The sequence below is a fragment of the Carassius gibelio genome, chromosome A24 (assembly GCF_023724105.1).
Source record: "Carassius gibelio isolate Cgi1373 ecotype wild population from Czech Republic chromosome A24, carGib1.2-hapl.c, whole genome shotgun sequence".
In the NCBI taxonomy this organism is placed as follows: Eukaryota; Metazoa; Chordata; class Actinopteri; order Cypriniformes; family Cyprinidae; genus Carassius; species Carassius gibelio.
In genome coordinates, this window is record NC_068394.1 from 12,788,078 (window position 1) to 12,808,389 (window position 20,312).

Here is a 20,312-nt window from a genome sequence, read left to right on the forward strand (position 1 = left end):
TCTAACCGAGGACTTTGCTAGGTAACTTCCAATGCTGAATTAAAGTTTATCGTAAAAAAAACCAATATATATATTGGGAGCTCATGACAATAAAAAAATCAGCAGTTTCTCTTATTGGAGTTATCAATACTTCTCTTACTGTTTATGGTTTGTGGCTGGAAAATATTTTCAATAAAGACGGCATAACTGTCAAATGTTGTGAACGTGCTGTTTCTGTTATTCATGTTTGTTCTGCGTGAGAGCGTGTCACGTGACCTGAGGAAGGCGAGTCGCGAGATCGTAAACAACATGGCGCGTCACGAACCTAGAGAGTCTTAAAACCTACTCTGGGAAGCAAAAGCGTTTAGCTTACTGAACTCACACCTTTACAAGGTTCAGTTTTGATTTGAATGTTTGGTGGTTATTTACCGAGGTCTGCAGGAAGACACAAACGGAGCAGAAGAGCTGTCAAAGCGCTGTTACCAATTAACTGGTAGGTCTCTATTGTAGGTCGCTTACTGTTTGCTAGCTTGAGCGCTAAATTATAAACAAAGGGCTGTTTTGGATGTATATTTAACGTTACAAGTAGACTCTTATTAGCTTTTTTAAACTCTTATTTAGTAAATATGAAACCACTTGCTCTTTTCAGTTCTACCCTGTTGTTTTAGGACAACATTCATTTAAAACACGTTTAATGTCAAAATTTATCAAGACAAGCAGATATTGGGATGTTAATAGCACCGACATATCAAACAATTAATGAACTACATCATTGTTCATTTTGTACATATATAAATACATATTTATGCATTGTTTCATGTGCATCTCAAATTTATAGTCAGCGAAGTATATTTCTTATTAATTGTGTGTATTTCCTATTATGTACAGTATTACTTAAACTGGTGTCAAATGTCTTTAAGAAGATCAATACATTTTTATTTTCAATATTGATAATAATATTAATAATTGATAACAAAATCAGCATATTTCTGAAAGATCATGTGACACTGAAAACTGGAGTAATTGCTGCTGAATATTCAGCTTTGCCAAAACAGGAATTTCACATATTATTTGGGGGTATGTCATAGCTTTGACATAATTACTTAAAGATGGTGTTCAATGTCTTTAAATAAATTCGAGCATATTTATAATATTTTTTTGTGTTTTTATAATGATATGAATGTGATTGCTTGTATTGCTTATTTTTAAATGAACTATTTGGCAGACTATCAGTCTATGGGCTCTAAGTCCAGTTCTGGGATGTCCGGTCGAGGCTCTGGCAACAATCCAGACCAGTCCGAACCAGAACCTAACCAGAATTCCGATCAGACGGGTCACACACAAGCCGAGAGGCAGTCAGGATCGGAAGAGAACGTTGACTTGGCACAAGTTCTGGCGTACCTACTGCGGAGGTAATTATATACATAACCTGCATCACATACCTTTGCCTGGGCAGCATTTTCTGGAACACTGCCACTTCCTGTTTTGAATAACAGGTGCTGCAAATTGCTCTTCCTTTTTCTCTACTATAGGGGCCAGGTCCGCCTGGTCCATGGAAGTGGAGCGACGGGCCTACAGCTCGTGCAGTCATATTCAGACTCAGATGAGGACAGCGATGGGGCCTGGGATGGGCGGCTAGGACATCGATATGACCCTCCAGGTAAGAATTATGGACTGTATGGCATAATTTTCCTTCTATAAAATTGAGCAATGGTGCCATAAATACCACTGAATTAAACACTTCTGTGGTCATTTACTGTCCCTTATTTATTCTCGCTCAGTGGATGCCCAACCAGACACACAGGAAGTTGACCACAGTGAGATCCGCACACAGATCCTGCTTGCCACTGCTTCCTCATGCTTAAAGGGAAGACACAGTTTCACACAAATGCTGGCAGAGGTAAGGCGGATCTATGGATATTAGGTGTGTAACGATACTCGTATTCTTATAAATGTTTTTGCTAAGGGGCTTTCGTTTCGGGACGCATGTGTATCAAACAATACTACTGTGATTGTTGTTGTTAAAAATTTCATTTCATATCAAGTCACGCATCACCTAATTTCATCATAACATGGTAGCCCTTGCCTACGGAAAAGAACACTTATGTTTAATCTATCTAATATTGTATTGGTCATATTGTACTATGATTTATAGCTTGTCTTTGTTGGATAATGCAGAACATAAAGAGCTTTAAAAAAAATTTGCATATTAAATTGCAATTGCAATATTGGTAAAAAAAAAAAAAAACTAAAAACTAAATCTTTGCAGCTCTTCAGATTTGTAATTAAGAAATCAGGAAATATTTATACAGCCAAATAGAGCAGAGTTCAGAAATGTGTAGCTTTCTATAATCTAACTGTGTATTTCTTTCTGAAGCGGGAACAGGGACGGTGTCTGGGGTCAAGTTTCTCTCATGGAGAGTGCAGTCGAATCCGGTCACAGTAAGAGCAAAACTAATGCAGTGCTACAACAATAATAATGTATATTTGAAACATTTAAATACTAGATACTCACACGTGTCAGTACATTGGAAATAGAGATATTTTCTTTGCATGTGTGTATATAATACTTAATTTACATATCCTCATAGTTTCCTGCCTAATCATGTGGTATACAAGGACACTTACCAGCAAAAAGTCTTTTGTGGAGTCTACAGTGATGAGGGAAACATGTTCTTGACAGCATGCCAAGGTGAAACTGTAATTCAAGACTTTGTCATTAGTATTTTTCTATTTTTAGTAGCTTCCAAATGTCAGTCATGTTCTCAGACATGTTCAAATGCATAGCAAAGTTCTACCAAAGTAATTGTTTCAATCTTTTTTGGCTTTAATTTAAGTACATATAACTACCGTTCAAAAGTTTGGGGTCAACAAATTACAAATTTTAAAAAATATTCAAATAGAAAATGGTCATTTTAAATAGTAATGATATTTCACAGTATTACTCTTTTCTTCTTTTTTTTTACTGTATTTTGATCAAATAAAAACAAGCCTAAGTGAGCATAAGAGACTTATTACAAAAACAAACACACACAAATCTTTGAACCAAACATTTGAATTGCGTAGCACAAAAGGTATCTTATACTCTCCATTTTCTGTCTGTTTTTATAGATCAGAATATCAGGTTATATGACACTAGTAGGGGCCGTTTTACTCTAAAGAAGACGGTGAAGGCCAGAGATGTGGGCTGGAGCATTCTGGATGTGTGTTTCACCCCTGATGCACGTTGTGTGCTGTACTCCAGTTGGTCTGACTACAGTAAGACAGGGCCAAGTCACTTTAACTCCTTTATTGGCACTACTGTCATTTATTCCAGTAATGCATATCTGCCTGTGCTCCCTCTCTTTAGTCCATGTGTGCAGTGTAGATGGGGACAATGAAACACACACCGCTCTGGACCTCAAGTTAGTGTTTCCTCATAGTACATTTTAGCATTAAATCTCAGGTAATCACCTGTATGCTTCCTTTTCATGTGGATGACATATTAGAACAGAATTCCATAACCATTCATCACTACAGCCATCACATGATTGTGAGCTAACCAAAACTCAACACACTTGCAAAGTGAAATTTTAAAAGTAATGACCAATTATGATTGTTTTTGTTTATTTTAGGGAGTTCAAATCTTCTTCTTTTTTTCTTTCGACACTCATTACCATTGCCTGACTGATGTATCATTTTGCCGATATGAGCCTGTCGCTGATATATCGGTATGGGCAAATATGTCGCTGATATGATTATTATTATTTTTTTACAGAACATATAATGTACCGTATATTCCAGACTATAAGTCAAACTTTTTTTCATAATTTGGCTTTTCCTGCGACTTATAGTCAGGTGCGACTTATTTGTCAAAATTAATTTGACATGAACCGAGAGAAATGATTCAATATAAAACATTACCGTCTCCAGCCGCCAGGGGGCGCTCTATGCTGCTCAGTGCTCCTGTAGTCTACACTGAAGACACAGAGCACCCTCTCGCGGCTGTAGATGGTAATGTTTTCTCTTGGTTCTAAATAAATGCGACTTATAGTCCAGTGCAACTTATATGTTTTTTTCCTTGTCATGAGATATTTTTGGACTGATGCGACTTATACCCAGGTGCGACTTATAGTCCGAAAAATACGGTAGATAAAATGCTTGAAATGTTCTAATTAGTTAGTTTTTCCAGCAGAGCGTGCTCCATTGTTTGCTCCTGGCGACCTGGATGAAACGCTTTTAAGCATAAGTCTGTATTGAAAACCATTTAAACTTTTAATGGCCATATCTCAAGGGTTGTCTTATTCGACCTTACGTGCCCTGCGGAGTGAATGATTCTATGATTCCACTTCAAAGGTAATGTACACGTTACATTCAAAGGGCATTAAAGTGTGCGAGACGTGAATTTATATTATATTTATTTACAGATTATGTCACAATTCTTTATTAAATTTTGTCTGTGTATGAAGACAGTAGTGCAAATCCTTGAATGGATGTTCCGAAGTGAAATAAACTTCAACGGAATAATATTAAATGGAATTGAATTGAATTAAAGGTGAATAAACTTCAACTATACTGTTAAGTGTACTGATATCAGACTAATTTTGTATAATTTAGTGTTAAATTGTAAATGCCCTGCCTCCATTACATATCTCATATATATATTACATATATTATTTCATGACATGATCAATAAGTGTTTGATCACCACATTTGAGTGATCATTGCAAAAAAATGTTATGTATATATATTCAGCTTATGTATATACTGTATTCTATATATTGTACCAGTCAAATGTTTGCACACACGAAAGGGAAAGTGTCAAAACAGTTGTCTGGTACTCTACTATATCATACACAGAGAATATCGGCCGATATATCGGTATCTGCCTTTTTTTTTTTTTACTCCCTAATATTGATATCGGCATCGCCCCCCCCTCCAAAAAAAACATATTGGTTGGGCTCTACTCATTACTGTAGTAGCTAAGACATCATATATAAATAATAGATATTTGATTATGTTCATAATATGTAAGAAAAATAACCTTCCTATATTAAAATTTATAGTGTGTATATATATATATATATATATATATATATATATATATATATATATATATATATGTATATATATATATATATGTATATATATATATATATATTAGTAATTAAAGTTCCATAACACCAGATATGCTAATAATGCCAATAGCTGACTTTGCCAGTGTGTCTTTATGCCTCTCACATCACATTCACATGACCATGATGACATCTTCTCTGCATTGCATTACATTTAGGGACCATCCTGTGATGAAAAACTGTAATATTATGCTTTTAGATGTTTGGTCTTTCTCTGTTCATCCCCAAATGAAAATGAGTTTATATGTGTAAAGATTTATATTTGATGATATATTTTTGCAGTTTAGCCTCTGAGATATATTTAATGTAATATCCATAGAAATTATTTTGTTGTTAATGTTCATTGTCGCTGATGCTGACAGGTGTTTTTTCTTCTTTCAGTCCTGATGAAAGGAGGTTCTGTGTTTTTTCTCTAGCAGCATCCACAGATGGAAAAGAAATTTTAGGCGGGTTAGTAATATACTATCGTCTAAGAATACTACCCCCAGCAAACAATCCTGTGCTAACAATTATTATTTATTTTTTTTATCTGGATACTTAAAAAAAAATGTTTTTACACGATTTCCACTATTGGATTGTTATTCTATTCTATTTTATTTTAATTAATTAATTAATTAATTAAATTATTTAATAGCAGAATAACCGCCTACCATACATAGAAAACTAAAGTGTTTCTTTATTCTTAATGAGATAGATGCTTTTTGTCTCTATCAAATAGTGCAAACGATGGCTGTCTGTATGTGTTTGATCGTGAACAAAACAAGAGAACACTAAAGGTATGATTCACACATTAGTAAAGTAATAGAAGGGCATACATTTGCACTTTTATTAATATAACAATAAAAAAATATTTATTCAGAATCCAGTGGATAAGAAAATACCCCATCATCAGTAACCCAAAAACATTTAGGTGCACTTCCAGATCTGCTGCACTTCTAAATACAATACATTTATTTTAAAAAATGTTGGTCGAAATTTTTTTATTAATGGCGCAAGCTTTTTATTGGATCAATATCCGTTAACTCTACTGTCAATCTGTCATATTTCTCAGCCATCCTGTGATATTTACAGCTTCCCGGTCTCATTGCATCAAATGTCTATTGTTCTGAATTTAAAGTGATCATTGATGTGCAAGCTACATTTAATGAGAACAATATCCAGACATTACCCTCTGTAGCATGACTCAAGTGTTTTTCTTTCTCTATCTCCCCATCTTTCAGATCGACGCTCATGACGATGATGTGAATGCCGTAGCGTTTGCAGACAATTCATCACAGCTGCTGTTCTCAGGCAGTGATGATGCTCTGTGCAAGGTATGGGACAGACGTACCCTCAGAGAAGACCGACCACAGCCTGTGGGTCAACTGGCCGGACACAGAGACGGAATCACCTTCATACACAGCAAGGTATAATAGCACAATCCATACTGTCATATTTGATTTGATCTTCATCAAGACAGTGTGTTTACAATACAGTTTTACAATATACTGCACAAACCTTTTAGGTAATAATATTATTATAAGACAGATGATTGTGAGCATGGTACAATAAACACTTCAGTTCAAAAGTTTGTAGTCAGTATAAATCCTTGGTTAAAGGATGTTAACCAAGGCTGCACTTATTTGATCAAAATCAGCGGTCATTACTGGAAAATTGTGGAAACTGTGAAACATTTTTCAGGGTTCTTTGATGAATAGAACGGTCAGTAGGCCAATAATTTGTAATACTCCTCCATAAAAATATGCACTCAAGATTGCAGAGTAACCTTTTGTGTAACTATTTATATGAAGCATTCATTGAAACTACATGTCAGAAATATGTGGCTACTTCCTTCTTATTAATGGGGTTGACTATTCCAGCTGCGTCCAGGTGCATAAAAGCAAACCATGGACGTCCACATACTTTTTGGCCATGTATTCTTTGTCACAGTGAACAAGACAAAGGTCCATAACAGTTAAAGAGCAGGACTGTTTTCATAAAATTCTCAGATTCAAATGCATGCACGTATGTTGTCCTATAGGGCGACGCTCGGTACTTGATCAGCAACTCCAAAGATCAGACCATTAAGTTGTGGGACGTGAGGAAGTTTTCATCTAAAGAGGGGCTCACAGCCTCACGGCAAGCTGTCACACAACAGAACTGGGACTACCGCTGGCAGCAGGTTCCCCAGAGAGGTGCGTTAGCATGCTTGAGCAACTGTAGCAGACCTGCTAGCCCTGTTGGTTTGTGGTCAACCTTCGTTTTACAATTGAACACAGAGTGCCTGCTCTGACTTGTTATTTTGTTGGCCTGCAGCAATAAAGAAGCATAAGCTGACTGGTGACACCTCTGTGATGACCTACAGAGGACACGGGGTTCTGCACACGCTCATTCGCTGCCGCTTTTCGCCTGAATTCAGCACTGGACAGAAGTTAATTTACACAGGCTGTTCAACAGGCAAAATCGTCAGTAAGTAGATAATAATCGCAAGCGTGAAATTGTCTTTGAAAGTGGCTTTTTATTATTATCCAAATCTGCATAATTTCACATCCTCCCATCTTTTTTTGTAGTCTACGATGTGTTGACGGGAAGCATTGTGTCCAAATTGTCCAATCATGACGCATGTGTGAGGGACGTCAGCTGGCACCCGTATCACAACAACATGGTCAGCAGCTCTGTAAGTAAAACCATTGTTTACTACTGGAGTTTTTTTAAACTAGAGTTTTTAAACCAGAGTTTTTAATTAAAACTGACGAAACATATTTGTTGACAAGAAGAAACAACATCATTAAACAGTTAATCTATCCACAGGCGCATTGACCAAAAAGATGGGACTAATATATATACATACAGTACAGACCAAAAGTTTGGAAAGAGTTTCTTCTGCTCATCAAGCCTGCATTTATTTGATCAAAAAAAAAGAGAAGGAAATATTGTGATATATTATTACAATTTAAAAATTATTGTTTTTAAATTTATTATAATTTAATTTATCATATATATTTTGTGATGCAAAGCTGAATTTTTAGGATCATTATCCCATGATCCTTTAGAAATCATTCTAATATGATGATTCATAATCAAAGTTGGAAACAGTTCTGCTGCTTAATATTTTTTCAGAACATGTGATACTTTTTTAGGATACTTTGATGAATAAAAAGTAAAAAAAAAAAAAAAAAAATCTATGTTTTTAAAATATGAATATTTTGTAATAACAATATACACTGCTGGTTAGTAATTTGGGGTCAGTAATTTTTTTTTCTTTCTTTTTTTAAATAAAATAAATACTTTCATTCAGCAAGGATGTGTTAAATTGATAAAAAGTGATAGTAAAGGAAATATATTATTAGAATATATATTATTAGAATTTTTTTTTTTTTTTTTTAATAAATGCAAAAATTACTTTTAACCTTTTATTCATCAAATATATTAGACAGCAGAACTGTTTCAAACACTCATAATAAATCAGAATATTAGAATGATTTCTAAATGATCATGTGATCGACTGGATGTTACATGTGACACTGAAGGCTGGAGTAATGAAACTGAAAAATCAGCTTTGCATCACAGGAATAATTTTTTTTTAAGTATATTCAAATAGAAAACTATTATTTTAAGTTGTAATAATATTTCACAATATTACTGTTTTTTTCTGTATTTTTGATCAAATAAATGCAGGCTTGATGAGCAGAAGAAACTTTATAGTAATGTTTCCAAACTTTTGGTCTGTACTGTGTGTATATATATATATATATATATATATATATATATATATATATATATATATATATAAAATCTCTCTATATTTTCTTAAACAAAAAAAAAAAGAGGAGAAAAAATATAAGCCTCCAGCAGTTTTCATGCTTGTGGTAGCCAGATGTCATGAGTTACCAATAAGAGTTTATCTCTTTGAAGGACACATTTTCTTTCCTGTGCTTACTGATAATCTGAAAACACTGGCAAACGTATAAGTTTGAGTTTAGCCATCTCCATTGAGAGCTTTTTGGCTGTTTTCATCCAAAGTGAATTTGGAGGCCAAGACGTTAAAGGAAATCAACCAGTGAACCACTCCTTGATGATTCTGGCAGTGTGGCATGGCAATTATTCTGTTGATCATGCCCATCACTGGCAAGGTACACAGTTGCCATGAATGGGTGTAGTTGGTCCTCAATGAGGTTCAGATACCTGACAGCTGTCAAGGATTGTGCTTTTGAGATAATAGGGCTTAAAGTGTCCCAAGAAAACATCGCCCACAGCATAACACCACTGCCAGTGGCCTTTGTCCACCCAACAGTGCATCCAGGTACCATAGACTCATCGAAAAATACATTGGCATCATCTGTATTAAAGATATACTTCATCCGAGTGAATATAATAGCCTTGACAGACTTGGAGTTCCACAACTATTGGCTTTGTTCTCTCTCACTGGACTCGTGGTGTAGGTGATGAAAAAGTGGAAAGCAGGCATTTGGACCAAAGCACTGTGAGGCAAGGGAGGGGAAGACTCACAATGTTTCTAAACTTAAAACACATTTTTGTGTTTTACTACTTTACTACACAATTATTTAAAGTATTACACATTGTTATTTATAATACACAGACTGGTTGTTAATCCCCCGGGTCTTTTTTCCTTCTCTTGTCACTGTTCGCTCAGTGGGATGGTGCCATACGTCGGTGGGAACACACGCAGAACCCCCTTCTGGACAGCGACAGAGAGAGGATGAACGTGGATATGCTGGAGATGGAAACCAAATGCTGTTGACGATGTCAGAGGAAGATGGTGACATCGTAGTAGGAATAGGATGGAGCAGGAATAAAGAGAAACAGAAAAAATCAGAAAAGAACACATTTTGTAAAATCGAATTGATGTAGCGTTAGGCAGGGTCTTCAGGTTTTTTATTTCACATTATAGGCACAAAAAGATGATACACACATGTTTAAGCTAAAAGGATCCTTGACATTTACGCCTCTCTTTCAGCTCAGAGATTTAAGCGCAGGTTTAAGCTTAAGTGAGTGAGTTTCACCAATATAAAGAACGCCGATTTCAGACGGGCACAGCACAACTGCTTAGCTTGAAAAATGACTGTATGGTAACTGCTTTACCCAAAAAAAGCAATACCTGGATAATGGACATGTCTCTAAAAGTGCAAAGAATTCTGGGAATAATTCTAAATATTGTAAGATATTTTATTGCTATTAATGTTCAGGATTTGATTTTGTAGTACAATGTAAAATGATATTTTCTGTCAAAACTGAATGCGTGTTTAATGTGCGTGTGTGGAGACAGTAGTGGGTTTACGGGGTACGGGAGGGAGATTCTTTATGCGTATGTGTGTGAGCATGTGTGCAGATATGTTTCTGTTGAAACAAAGGATTGATTTGTGTGTGATTTAAGTGCATTTCAGATTAATTGGAACACTCACAAAATGTTTTTACACGAATAATTAAACTCACGTGCACAACTTTGTTTGGACTCTGAGTCTTATATATTTCAGCCAGCAACAAACAAATAGTTATTTTGCATTGTAAGCCAATTTGTATGTGCTACATGCATTCAAAATTATTTTTCAAACTGTTGACAGTGACCGTGTCTCATATAGTCTGGACAAGAGTGTACTGTATATTTGCTAGATTTTAGAGATAGGTAAAGCTAAAGAGGAGAAACCATCTAACCTGTGAAAAAACAAAAATATGTGGTCAACATATACATAACTATTCAAAATTTTGGGCTCGGGAAGAACTTTTTTTTTTAGGAGATCATGTATTCAGCTTCACTATCACAGAAATAAATTACTTGTAAAATATATTGAAATAGAAAAGAGCCGATTTAGTTTATATTATATCATAATATTACTTTTTTAGTGTATTGTTTAATCAAAGAAATGCAGACTTTGTAAGCATTTCTCAGAAAACAATAAAAAGAAATATTAATGCCAAACTTTTGAACAGTACTGTAAATAACAATAAATAGTGGGGGAACATTTTGAATGAGCACATTTATTACAATAATCATAGTCCATAAACTTACCAATTATCTGTTAATATTAGTTATAGCAAATAGAGTAAAATGAGTCGATGTAACAATAACAAACAGGTTTAGAAAAAAAAAATACATGCACTAGATCAGATTATATGTTTTATATTTGTTGTTTTGTGTGTGTTGTGTTGTTTATTTATGTTTGTCTGGTGTTACGTTTTTTTGTTTTTTTTCAAAGCCAAAGTTTATTTTAATCCATATTACAGATAAAGCTGCTAAATATGGTTGAAACCACAAAGGGAATGTTGCTGTGCTGCTTTATATTACACACACACACACACACACACACACACACAGAGCAAACTGATAAGATAGAAATGTTTGTAGCTATTAGAGAGCTAAATGTTGTCAGGACTGTGTGTGTGTGTGTGTGTGTGTGTGTGAGAGAGAGACATAATAAGTGTGATATAAACCGGCAGGTTGAACTCAACTGTGAAAACAAAAGGGAAGCTAATAACCCTGCTGACAGATGGTAGAACAATCTCAATTCTGTCCTTGTCTCAGTTTCGGCTGTTAGTCGATCTGATGGACATGCAGTGGAAGTTCTGCCCCCAGCAAACCAAGATGGATCTTTGGGGCCTAAAGGAGATACTTTATAAGATCCATAACTCTGTCAGCAAACGTCTGCACTGGGCTCTGGAGCAGTTTACTGATCTCACAGCTGGACTACTGGCTCGTTTCTTTTTTAGACCGCATTTTCACTTCCTTCTCTCTGTGCTGGTGATGTTGGGACCTGCTCTGAGTTTCCAAGTACAGCATATTTGGCAACAAGAACCACTACCTGTACAGGCAAGATCTTATTCTAGTTAACTTTATAATTACTAGAATTACCTCATCACAGTTTCTGAGTGTGAAGCTGATCTTCTAATATATAAAATATATATATATAAAGACGTAGTCAGAATAGTCCATCTGCCATAAGTAGTTCAACCATAATGTTATGAAGCTACGAGAATACTGTTTATAAGTGAAGAAAACAAAAATAACAACTTTATTCAGCAGTTCCATTGTCAACAGTCTTCAAACTGCGTCAGCCGTGCCACAAGGATGCACAGTTTTCTTTCAAATCGAAGCATAAATACATCTAGAAACAGTACATCCTTGTGCTGACATGGGGGTAAGTGATTAATGACAAAATGACTAAATTTCATTTTGGGGTGGAGTATCCCTTTAAGATGTGTGCATCAAAAGTGATTTAATGTCCATAGAAAGCACATTAAATGTAAGTAAAGTGTCTACTTTTAAGGTTTCAAATAAGTTTTTGGAGAACAAAATGTCAAAATCATTCAATATACAACATGTAAAAATTCAAACATCATGCTTATTCTGACGTATAAATAATAAAATATATAAAACAATTTGGGATGATATTAAATTTGATTAGTTCAGTAAAAATAAGTAAAAATTTCTTCCTGAAAAACGGGCAAAACCTAGGCTAGTGATATATAAATAAAACTATCAATATATAAAGAAAATTACAAACTAATACTTGTGAAAATGGTTACAGTATAGTTCAGTGGAAACAAAATGAACTTATTTCAACTGTTTTTGAGTTTCTTATGTTCACGAAGGCCATATTTATTTGATAAAAAATACTGTAAAATAGTAATATTGTGAAATATTATTAGAATTTAAAAATAGCCATTTCCTATTTTAATATATTTATAAATATAATTTTCGTGTGATTATCTTTACTCCATTACTACAACTTTTTGTAACATTATAAATGTCTTTCCTGTCTCTGTTGATCAATGATAAAAGTATTAATTTCTTAAAAAAAAAAAATACATTTAACATTAGTAAAGCAAAATGCATGTACATGAGTGTAAAACAGAGGCTGTATATTCTGCAACAAATTTATAAAACTCCACAAACTTTTGTTAACAAGGAAGATAAATTATATATTATTTTGTACATTTAATCAATTGATGTTTTTTTCCTCATAATTTTGTGGAAACCATGCTACATTTTTTCCAGGATAATTTGATAAATAGAAAGTTCAAAAGAACAAAGAACAGAAATCTTTAGTAACAAAATTTTGATACATTTTTTGCACCCTTATTGAATAACAGTATTGATTTCTGATCAAAAATCTTACTGATCATTTGAACTGGCAGCATACATAAAGAATTAAGCAGTTATTTTCCTGTTTTCCCCGACTGTAATAATTATTAAGGATAATAAAACAAATGTTTTGACATTTGGAATAAAAACATGAGTGATAACACATTTGGATATACTTTTTATTGAGTAAAAGCTGTACTACAATAGGCTCTGTTGATGTAACTGAAGCTGAAGTCAGTGCACTGTGACAGCGCTTCTGAAACTGAATACGACATGTTTTTACTTTTCAGCAAATGTGTGTTTGTAGGTCTTTTCAGTGCAGATCAGCTGCTGTACTCAGTAGATAAGTGCCTTTGAAGATAAGTCTCCTCTGGGCTTCTTAATCTTGTCAAAATTCTTGGTGATGACGTCATACAGCACGGCCTAGAGATGAAATCAGCCATCTTTTTCAGACACATCTCACCACCATCCATTCAAATCAGAATTACAGCACTGAGACGTTCTGTTTAGGGCAAGCTGAGACTGAACTTACGTAAGTGTTGCGAATCTCCAGGACTATGATGCGTAACTCGCAGTACTGGTTCTGATCGAGTTCATGGACAAGCTGCCTGAAATCTCCCTGTTGATAAGCGTCAAAACAATCAAGTGATCAGAAGCTCAAAGGTGTTGAAAACATGTGAAATGATCAACTGAACAGCCAATAAACTGACCACATGTGGCTGTTTGGAAGCCTTGGCTACAGCATCTCCTCTCTCGCTGTAGTACCTGAGGAGACAGAAACATGTCACAACTGCATGTTCATGTCTAACGATTAATAAAATATCAAATAAAATGAATTAATATGAATGTGTTTATAATGAAGACATCAAGAGGTAAGTGTTTGTAATGCAGTCGGGACTCTTTACTTGGAAATCTGTGTCTGGAATCCTTCGATCTTGGTGCGGGTGTTGGTAAACAGTTCAAAAACTTTTTCCTGTTGGAACATTTGTGCTTTTATTTACTGTAAACGTACTATTATTAAATACACAGCACCGTTCAAAAATGTGGGGTTAGTGAGATTCTTTTGAAGTTTTGTTTGCGATATATGTTTGTACTGCCACTTTTGATCAGTGTAGTGTGTCCTTGTTAGGGTGGCCATATGCGCCGTTCATACGGGACACGTCCCAGCCAGGATTTTAATAATATTTAAATATCCAGGTTTTGGCTATTTGCACTGTGCAGGTTGATTGTTGTGTAACATTCATGAGAGCTATAAAAAACAGAGCAGACGGCTCCTTATGCTTTCGAATCGCTTTCACGTGATTGTTCGTTCGTTTGACTTGAAGCATTGTGGCGCACTTCATTTTTTTTTTTTTGGGGGATTTGTGCGCAGCGACGCTTCAAGTCAATCGAATGAACAAACATGTGCGCATATTTACATTGCTTTGATCGTTCCCTCTAGATCTCACCTTCTCACACGCAGCCCCACGATTGGTCGATTATGTACTGTACCTGCATGTTATTGGTCAAACTGCTCTGGATGTTTTAGGCAATATTAAAATCCTGGCCGGGACATGTCACGTATGAACGGCGCATATGGCCACCCTAGTCCTTGTTGGAAACAAAGTGAATGACCCCAAACTTTTGAATTGTAATGTAATTTAACATTATAATTAATATTAATAAAAGTAAAAACGATGCATGTGCATTGGTTAAAAACAGAGTCAAATAGTAGCATATATATTTGCTACAACTGTCCTTCACACAAATTTATAAAACTTGCCCACATTGCACATCATTTTGATATAAAGTAATTGGGATAAACTATTAATCATTTAAGTTAGTCTATTAACTATTTGTTTTTTGTTTTTTCAGTATGCCTAGTTAGGACTCATTTTTTTAAACAACATATGTAATGCATAAATATGTATAAATTCTAATCTAAACGTAAACTTAAGAATGATTCATTTAACAACAGTTATTTCACTCTGTCACAAGTGCGCATGACGCCAGATCCATTAACTGACCTGCACAGCAACTCCAAAGTTGTTCCCATCTTCAATTTTGGGAATCTGTAGCTGTATCCACATTGACACCTGGACATGTGTGCAACACAAATATTACACAATGTACATAAAATGATGTTGTACCAAAATGCTTTATTAAATGTATTGGTGACAACATACAGTATAAAATATTTACTATAATTATAAACCTAGAAACTAAACTATTATAGAACCAGTTAAACAATAACTAGTCAAAAAAAAAAAAGTAATTTAACCTCAGATCTGCATAATTAGCATATGACGGCACTTCCTCACCGTGTTAAGACACTCCTTCTGAATCTGGATCTCAGGCTTGATCTGTTTGATGAGTTTCTCTACTGTCTCATTGCAGGCGATGGGACCACAGGGAGGACCTTTCAGATCACAATCAGCATCATTAAATCTGTGCTCTTCAAAGCACCACTTTGTAACCCATCACCAATTGGATGGAGATACACAATACTTTAACAGTGACTTAGTGCCCCCTGTGTTCATACTGTGAATTACACTTAGTCATTTTGCATTTGGGAAATTCAGGTCTAGGGAAGAGATAACCAAAAGTGTGACATTTTCAGTTTCGTTTTCAAATTCCTTCTAAACATTTACCTTCGTCCTCGTCTTCTTTATCTCCACCCTTCTTTCCCCCTTTGGCCTCTTTCTGTGTGAATAAAATGTCATTACTTGCTTTAAAGTCTAATCGAATACTTAAACCGAACCACAGTAAAGTGGATCTATTAACTTAAAAAAGAAATGAAAGTGAAAAATGATGCTTGTTAATAATAAATGATGTGATTATGATTACCTCCTCTTTCTTCTTCCTTTTGAGCTCCTCTTTGGCCGGGTCAGGGATCGGGATGTCCAGAGGAGCCCTGATAACGGACAGATCCTTCAGACTGCAGGAATCCTAAATAAAATAAACCCATAATAAACAGATATACAGCATTTCTTATCCACGGCACAATCTGTCCTCGATGAGTGTGGATGTTAAAGGGACAGTTCACCCAAAAATGAAAATTCTGTTGTTAATGACTCAACCTCATGTCTTTACAAACTCATCTTTAAAACACAAATTAAGATATTTCTGATGAAATCAGAGAGCTTTCTGATCCTCCATAGACAGGAATGGTCCTATCAAGAACATGGACAAAATAGTGCATGCAACATCAGTGCAGACATCAAAAGTTAATAAAGCTATGATAGCAACTTTCTCTCCTGAGTTACCATCCAGGACACTAAATGGACTAACATTTTTTTTATGCATTGTCCAGAGTACACTCTTGTTTTAAAACATAAACCGCTGAAGTTGCTTCATACCTTGCCATTTTTCTCTTCCCTTTAACAACAGTCAATGGCCCTAGTACAGCATTTATATAAACACTCCAGTAGGGATTATGTCCTGTATATCACCACTATCCTCTCTGACAATCTCTGAGGTAATTTGGGGAAGAAGATTTGCTCAGGAAAGTTTTTTTTTTGCACACCAAATGTCCTTACTTTGTTTCTGTGCCTTAACCATGGTAGGACCCCTGCTGTCTATGGAGGGTCAGAAAGCTCTCGGATTTCATCAAAAATATAATAATTTGTGTTCTGAAGGAGAAAGACGATCTTATGGGTTGGGAACGACATGAGGGTGAGTATTTAATGACAGAATTTTCATTAAAATGTTCAATTTTTTGGTGAACTATCCCTTTAATGAACGCACCTGCTGTTTTCAAATGATGAATGACTTTATACCTGTAAGATGTTGTCCAGCTCTGCTATCTTCTCAGGGAAGAAGTTTGAGATCAGCTGTTCGGCCTGTTTAAAACCCACATTTGACAGTTTAACACATCTTTCACTACAGCTATTGTTACTGGTGTGAAATAATAACTTATTTAAAGTGCAGTATGAATGGTTCTGTCATGTTGTTTTATTTTTAGAATTATAATGGTGTATGATGCACAGGTTTATTGTAGTAACTGTAATAGCCTAGCTGTGGTATTTTTGGCATAAACTGTAATTACTGTGGTGCATTTTTAAAAGTAATGTAAGAGCGTGACTGTGTAATTACCTCCTTGGTGATTTTTTTGGAGAATCCATCCACCTGCAAAATACATAGGAAGAATTTGTCAGACTTGCCACTTAAAAGCACGTTCAATGTATACGCCCGTATTTATAAGCAGGTTAGACTCAAAATGCAGGATTTCTGAAAAAGAAACAGTCATAACTAAGTTTAAATCATGTTTCGGGCCTATAATAGGCGTCCAACCTGTTTCTTAGACTCAGGGCTCATGTCTAAGGAAGTCATCGTTGCAGGATACTCGTTTCGATTTGTCTCGCTAAAATGTATTAAAGCTGTTTGCAGAAAAACACGCGTTTAAAGTCTCATCCCACTAGACAGCGGGGGATTTTTGATGAAAAGAGAAGACAGGATCCAGTTGTTATCAACGAAACGAGGAGAAGTCGCAGTTAGTCAGCACAAAGAATGAAAATGAAAGTGAATCAAGAGACAAATAGATCTTTCTCGATGTGACCGCGAGGGGGCGACAAGTAAAACTCACGGAAACTAGAATAAAAGTCCTACTGGCCATATTCATTTATTTACTTAATTATTTAACTAGGAACAAACAAATTAGATAAAATATGGTGCCAGTGGTTAGAACATATTCTCTTTAATTCATTTGGCATTTTGTTTAATGTTATTTTTAGTAAAAAAAAACTGTAATTGAGCAATAGAGTAAATGAGGAATGGATTATAGATGCCGCCTTCTATCTATATTTATTGTATATACCATTATTTTGTATTTTAAAGTATAGTTCGCGAATCAGTAAATATGTATTTCAAATGAATGAGGGAAAACATCAATATTTTTAAATGAAAATATATAAATGGTATTAAAAGAAAAATGAAAAAAAAAAAATGTAATGTGAAATAAAATGTAATGAAACAAATTAATGTATTTGGGATATACATTATTTCAGTTATTCATTCCTTTTTTTCTCTATATTTTAGAATTAAAATATATAAATATTATTGAAATAATATTTGTAAAAATACATTTAAGCAATAATAATTGTGATATTTTCTCACAGTTTTGATGCTATACACATTTCTTTTATTAATTTGGACGACACAAACAACATCAAACTATATGCAAGTGCGCTGTTACATAATGTTGCTTATTTTCTTGTCCCTGAATTACATTTTGTAATATATTTTGAAAATTAAAGTTTAAACATAATTTCGAAAATATGTTTTCATTTGCAATGTGTTTAATTTACACATGTATCAAGTTCTGATCAGTCATTCAAAGGCCTAAAAGAAATGAACACCATTACATTTATAACTGACAAAGAAAAACGTTGTTACGCAAGAGACTACCTAAATTATTCCTAAAAGTTGCTTTTAATGGTATCAACAAAGGACAGAGACAGCACCTAAGGAAAGGGAACACTGCATGCTGTTTCCCATAATACAAGACACTCCAAATATGTGCAGACCACTAGATCTAATCATCAAAACGCTGTTTAGTCCTTGACTTTCCACTCATTCCATCATGGATATCCACTGCTGAAACAGAATACTACTGTTTACATGGGTTGTTTGCATATCAAAGGACTGAACACATCTCACTGATCTTGTAAAACGTAATTAAAAGAACTGTCACAAAATTTGAAATTTGCTGAAAATGTACTCATCCTCAGTCCAAACAGCTGATGAAAACATCACAGTTATCTAGAGGACTCCAGTCCATCAGTTAACATTGTTAAATGAAAAGCTGCATGTTTGTATGAAACAAATTCATGATTAAGGCATTTTAACTTTAAACCATTGCGCCTGGCCAGAATAATGGTCCATAATCCATACTAACATGTCTTCCAGTGAAAAAGATCATGTCCTCTACTCTACTCATAATAAGAACCCACTAACACATTTGTTTAGAACTGTTTCGTAAACATTAATACAAACTTGTGGCTTAATGTGAAGTTTTTATTGGATGTTTGGCACCCATTCACTACAGAGGATCTATTGGTGAGCAAGTCATGTAAAGTTATGTTTCTCCAAATCAGTTCTGATGAAGAAACAAACTCATTTACATCACGGATTGCCTATGGGTGGGTTCATTTTCATCATTTTAGGGGTAAACCATTTCTTTAAAGAACATATATTCAATTAGTGCATGCTGTCTTTGGGTTAAAACTCTTTTCAAGTTCATAGGGCATATTGGTTAAAATGACCCATGCATTACCTGTTTTTGTTTTTCACAATACAAAGGGCAAAGTTCTTTTTTCTCATCAAACACAGTGTGTGTGTGTGTGTGTGTGTGTTTGTGTATGTATGTTAGTGAATGAACATAAGAACTATCCTTGCTTTCACAAGCACTGCCATTTAATTCATTACCATACAATTTTCTCTCAGAAATTCTCTCACAAATATTAACAAAGAATCCTAGTAACATATTAAATTAGGCTACATGTGGAATTTTGAAATTTAAAAAAAAAAAAATATGATTATTTATTTATTTCTGGTAAAACTCGAATAATGTTTGTTTTACTTACAACTTAAAAAAATCATTTTACAGTAGTCTGCGTGACAATAATTCACTACCCTCAATGTACATAAGATTTGAAACCCCATAAACTATTTAAGAACTCTGGATATAAGATTATCTTCACAAGAAATGTTCTATATTATAGATCAGTTGTTGCATATCACAATATTGCATGCATGAGTCTATAGTGGGGCACTGGGCTTTTGTAGATCTGTCACACAGATTAAAGTCTAACCACAATGTCTTTTCATCTTATCTTTATCCACTCTCTTCTAATCTACCTCTCTCTCACACAAACACTGATCTTTAGCCTGTTTATGTTCATGTCCTCTCTCACGTTCTCACTCAGTGGTCACAGTCAGTGCAATGGAGACTTTTCTGTTTACCATGGTTTGAGTGAGCACTGACAAATAAACATTACAGTGGGTCCAAAAAGTGTTTAGATACTGTGGTGGAATTTGCATTTTAATTATCTTTGAATTTTCTCACAAAGACTAATAATTAATGATCATTTATTTATTTTAAATACATTTATCAGTTAAAAGAGTCGTTTTACTTTTTAAGAATTAACATCTTACACTTA

The 20,312-nt window shown here is 34.6% G+C and overlaps 2 protein-coding genes across 2 annotated transcripts; one reads left to right on the top strand and one right to left on the bottom strand.

Moving 5' to 3' along the window:
* The first annotated feature begins 256 nt into the window (after nucleotides 1-256).
* Nucleotides 257-10,539, top strand: LOC127946404 (DDB1- and CUL4-associated factor 11). Its single transcript, XM_052542956.1, has 15 exons — nucleotides 257-472; nucleotides 1,205-1,391; nucleotides 1,512-1,639; nucleotides 1,761-1,879; nucleotides 2,357-2,421; nucleotides 2,571-2,671; nucleotides 3,091-3,237; nucleotides 3,329-3,383; nucleotides 5,475-5,543; nucleotides 5,812-5,869; nucleotides 6,314-6,499; nucleotides 7,114-7,267; nucleotides 7,389-7,541; nucleotides 7,643-7,749; nucleotides 9,727-10,539. The coding sequence occupies exons 2-15, from the start codon at nucleotides 1,216-1,218 to the stop codon at nucleotides 9,832-9,834; spliced, it is 1,626 nt and encodes a 541-aa protein (XP_052398916.1). The 5' UTR covers nucleotides 257-472; nucleotides 1,205-1,215; the 3' UTR covers nucleotides 9,835-10,539.
* Nucleotides 10,540-13,338: 2,799 nt separating this feature from the next.
* LOC127946530 (proteasome activator complex subunit 1) lies at nucleotides 13,339-17,703 on the bottom strand. Its single transcript, XM_052543161.1, has 11 exons — nucleotides 17,446-17,703; nucleotides 17,248-17,280; nucleotides 16,932-16,994; nucleotides 16,000-16,101; nucleotides 15,804-15,855; nucleotides 15,474-15,571; nucleotides 15,180-15,248; nucleotides 14,079-14,146; nucleotides 13,884-13,938; nucleotides 13,706-13,792; nucleotides 13,339-13,596 (listed from the first exon to the last, which is right to left on the bottom strand). The coding sequence occupies exons 1-11, from the start codon at nucleotides 17,482-17,484 to the stop codon at nucleotides 13,510-13,512; spliced, it is 753 nt and encodes a 250-aa protein (XP_052399121.1). The 5' UTR covers nucleotides 17,485-17,703; the 3' UTR covers nucleotides 13,339-13,509.
* Between the last annotated feature and the right edge of the window lie 2,609 nt (nucleotides 17,704-20,312).

What these genes read in the sequence shown, in the direction of transcription:
- LOC127946404 (XM_052542956.1), top strand. Translation starts at nt 1,216, where the DNA reads ATGGGCTCTAAGTCCAGTTCTGGGATGTCCGGTCGAGGCTCTGGCAAC. An exon ending in TCACACAAATGCTGGCAGAG is followed by an intron (nt 1,880 to 2,356) that starts GTAAGGCGGATC and finishes TTCTTTCTGAAG; the next exon opens with CGGGAACAGGGACGGTGTCT. An exon ending in GCAGCAGGTTCCCCAGAGAG is followed by an intron (nt 7,268 to 7,388) that starts GTGCGTTAGCAT and finishes GTTGGCCTGCAG; the next exon opens with CAATAAAGAAGCATAAGCTG.
- LOC127946530 (XM_052543161.1), bottom strand. Translation starts at nt 17,484, where the DNA reads ATGACTTCCTTAGACATGAGCCCTGAGTCTAAGAAACAG. An exon ending in CCAAAAAAATCACCAAGGAG is followed by an intron (nt 16,995 to 17,247) that starts GTAATTACACAG and finishes GGTTTTAAACAG; the next exon opens with GCCGAACAGCTGATCTCAAA. An exon ending in AGAAGGAGTGTCTTAACACG is followed by an intron (nt 15,249 to 15,473) that starts GTGAGGAAGTGC and finishes ACACATGTCCAG; the next exon opens with GTGTCAATGTGGATACAGCT.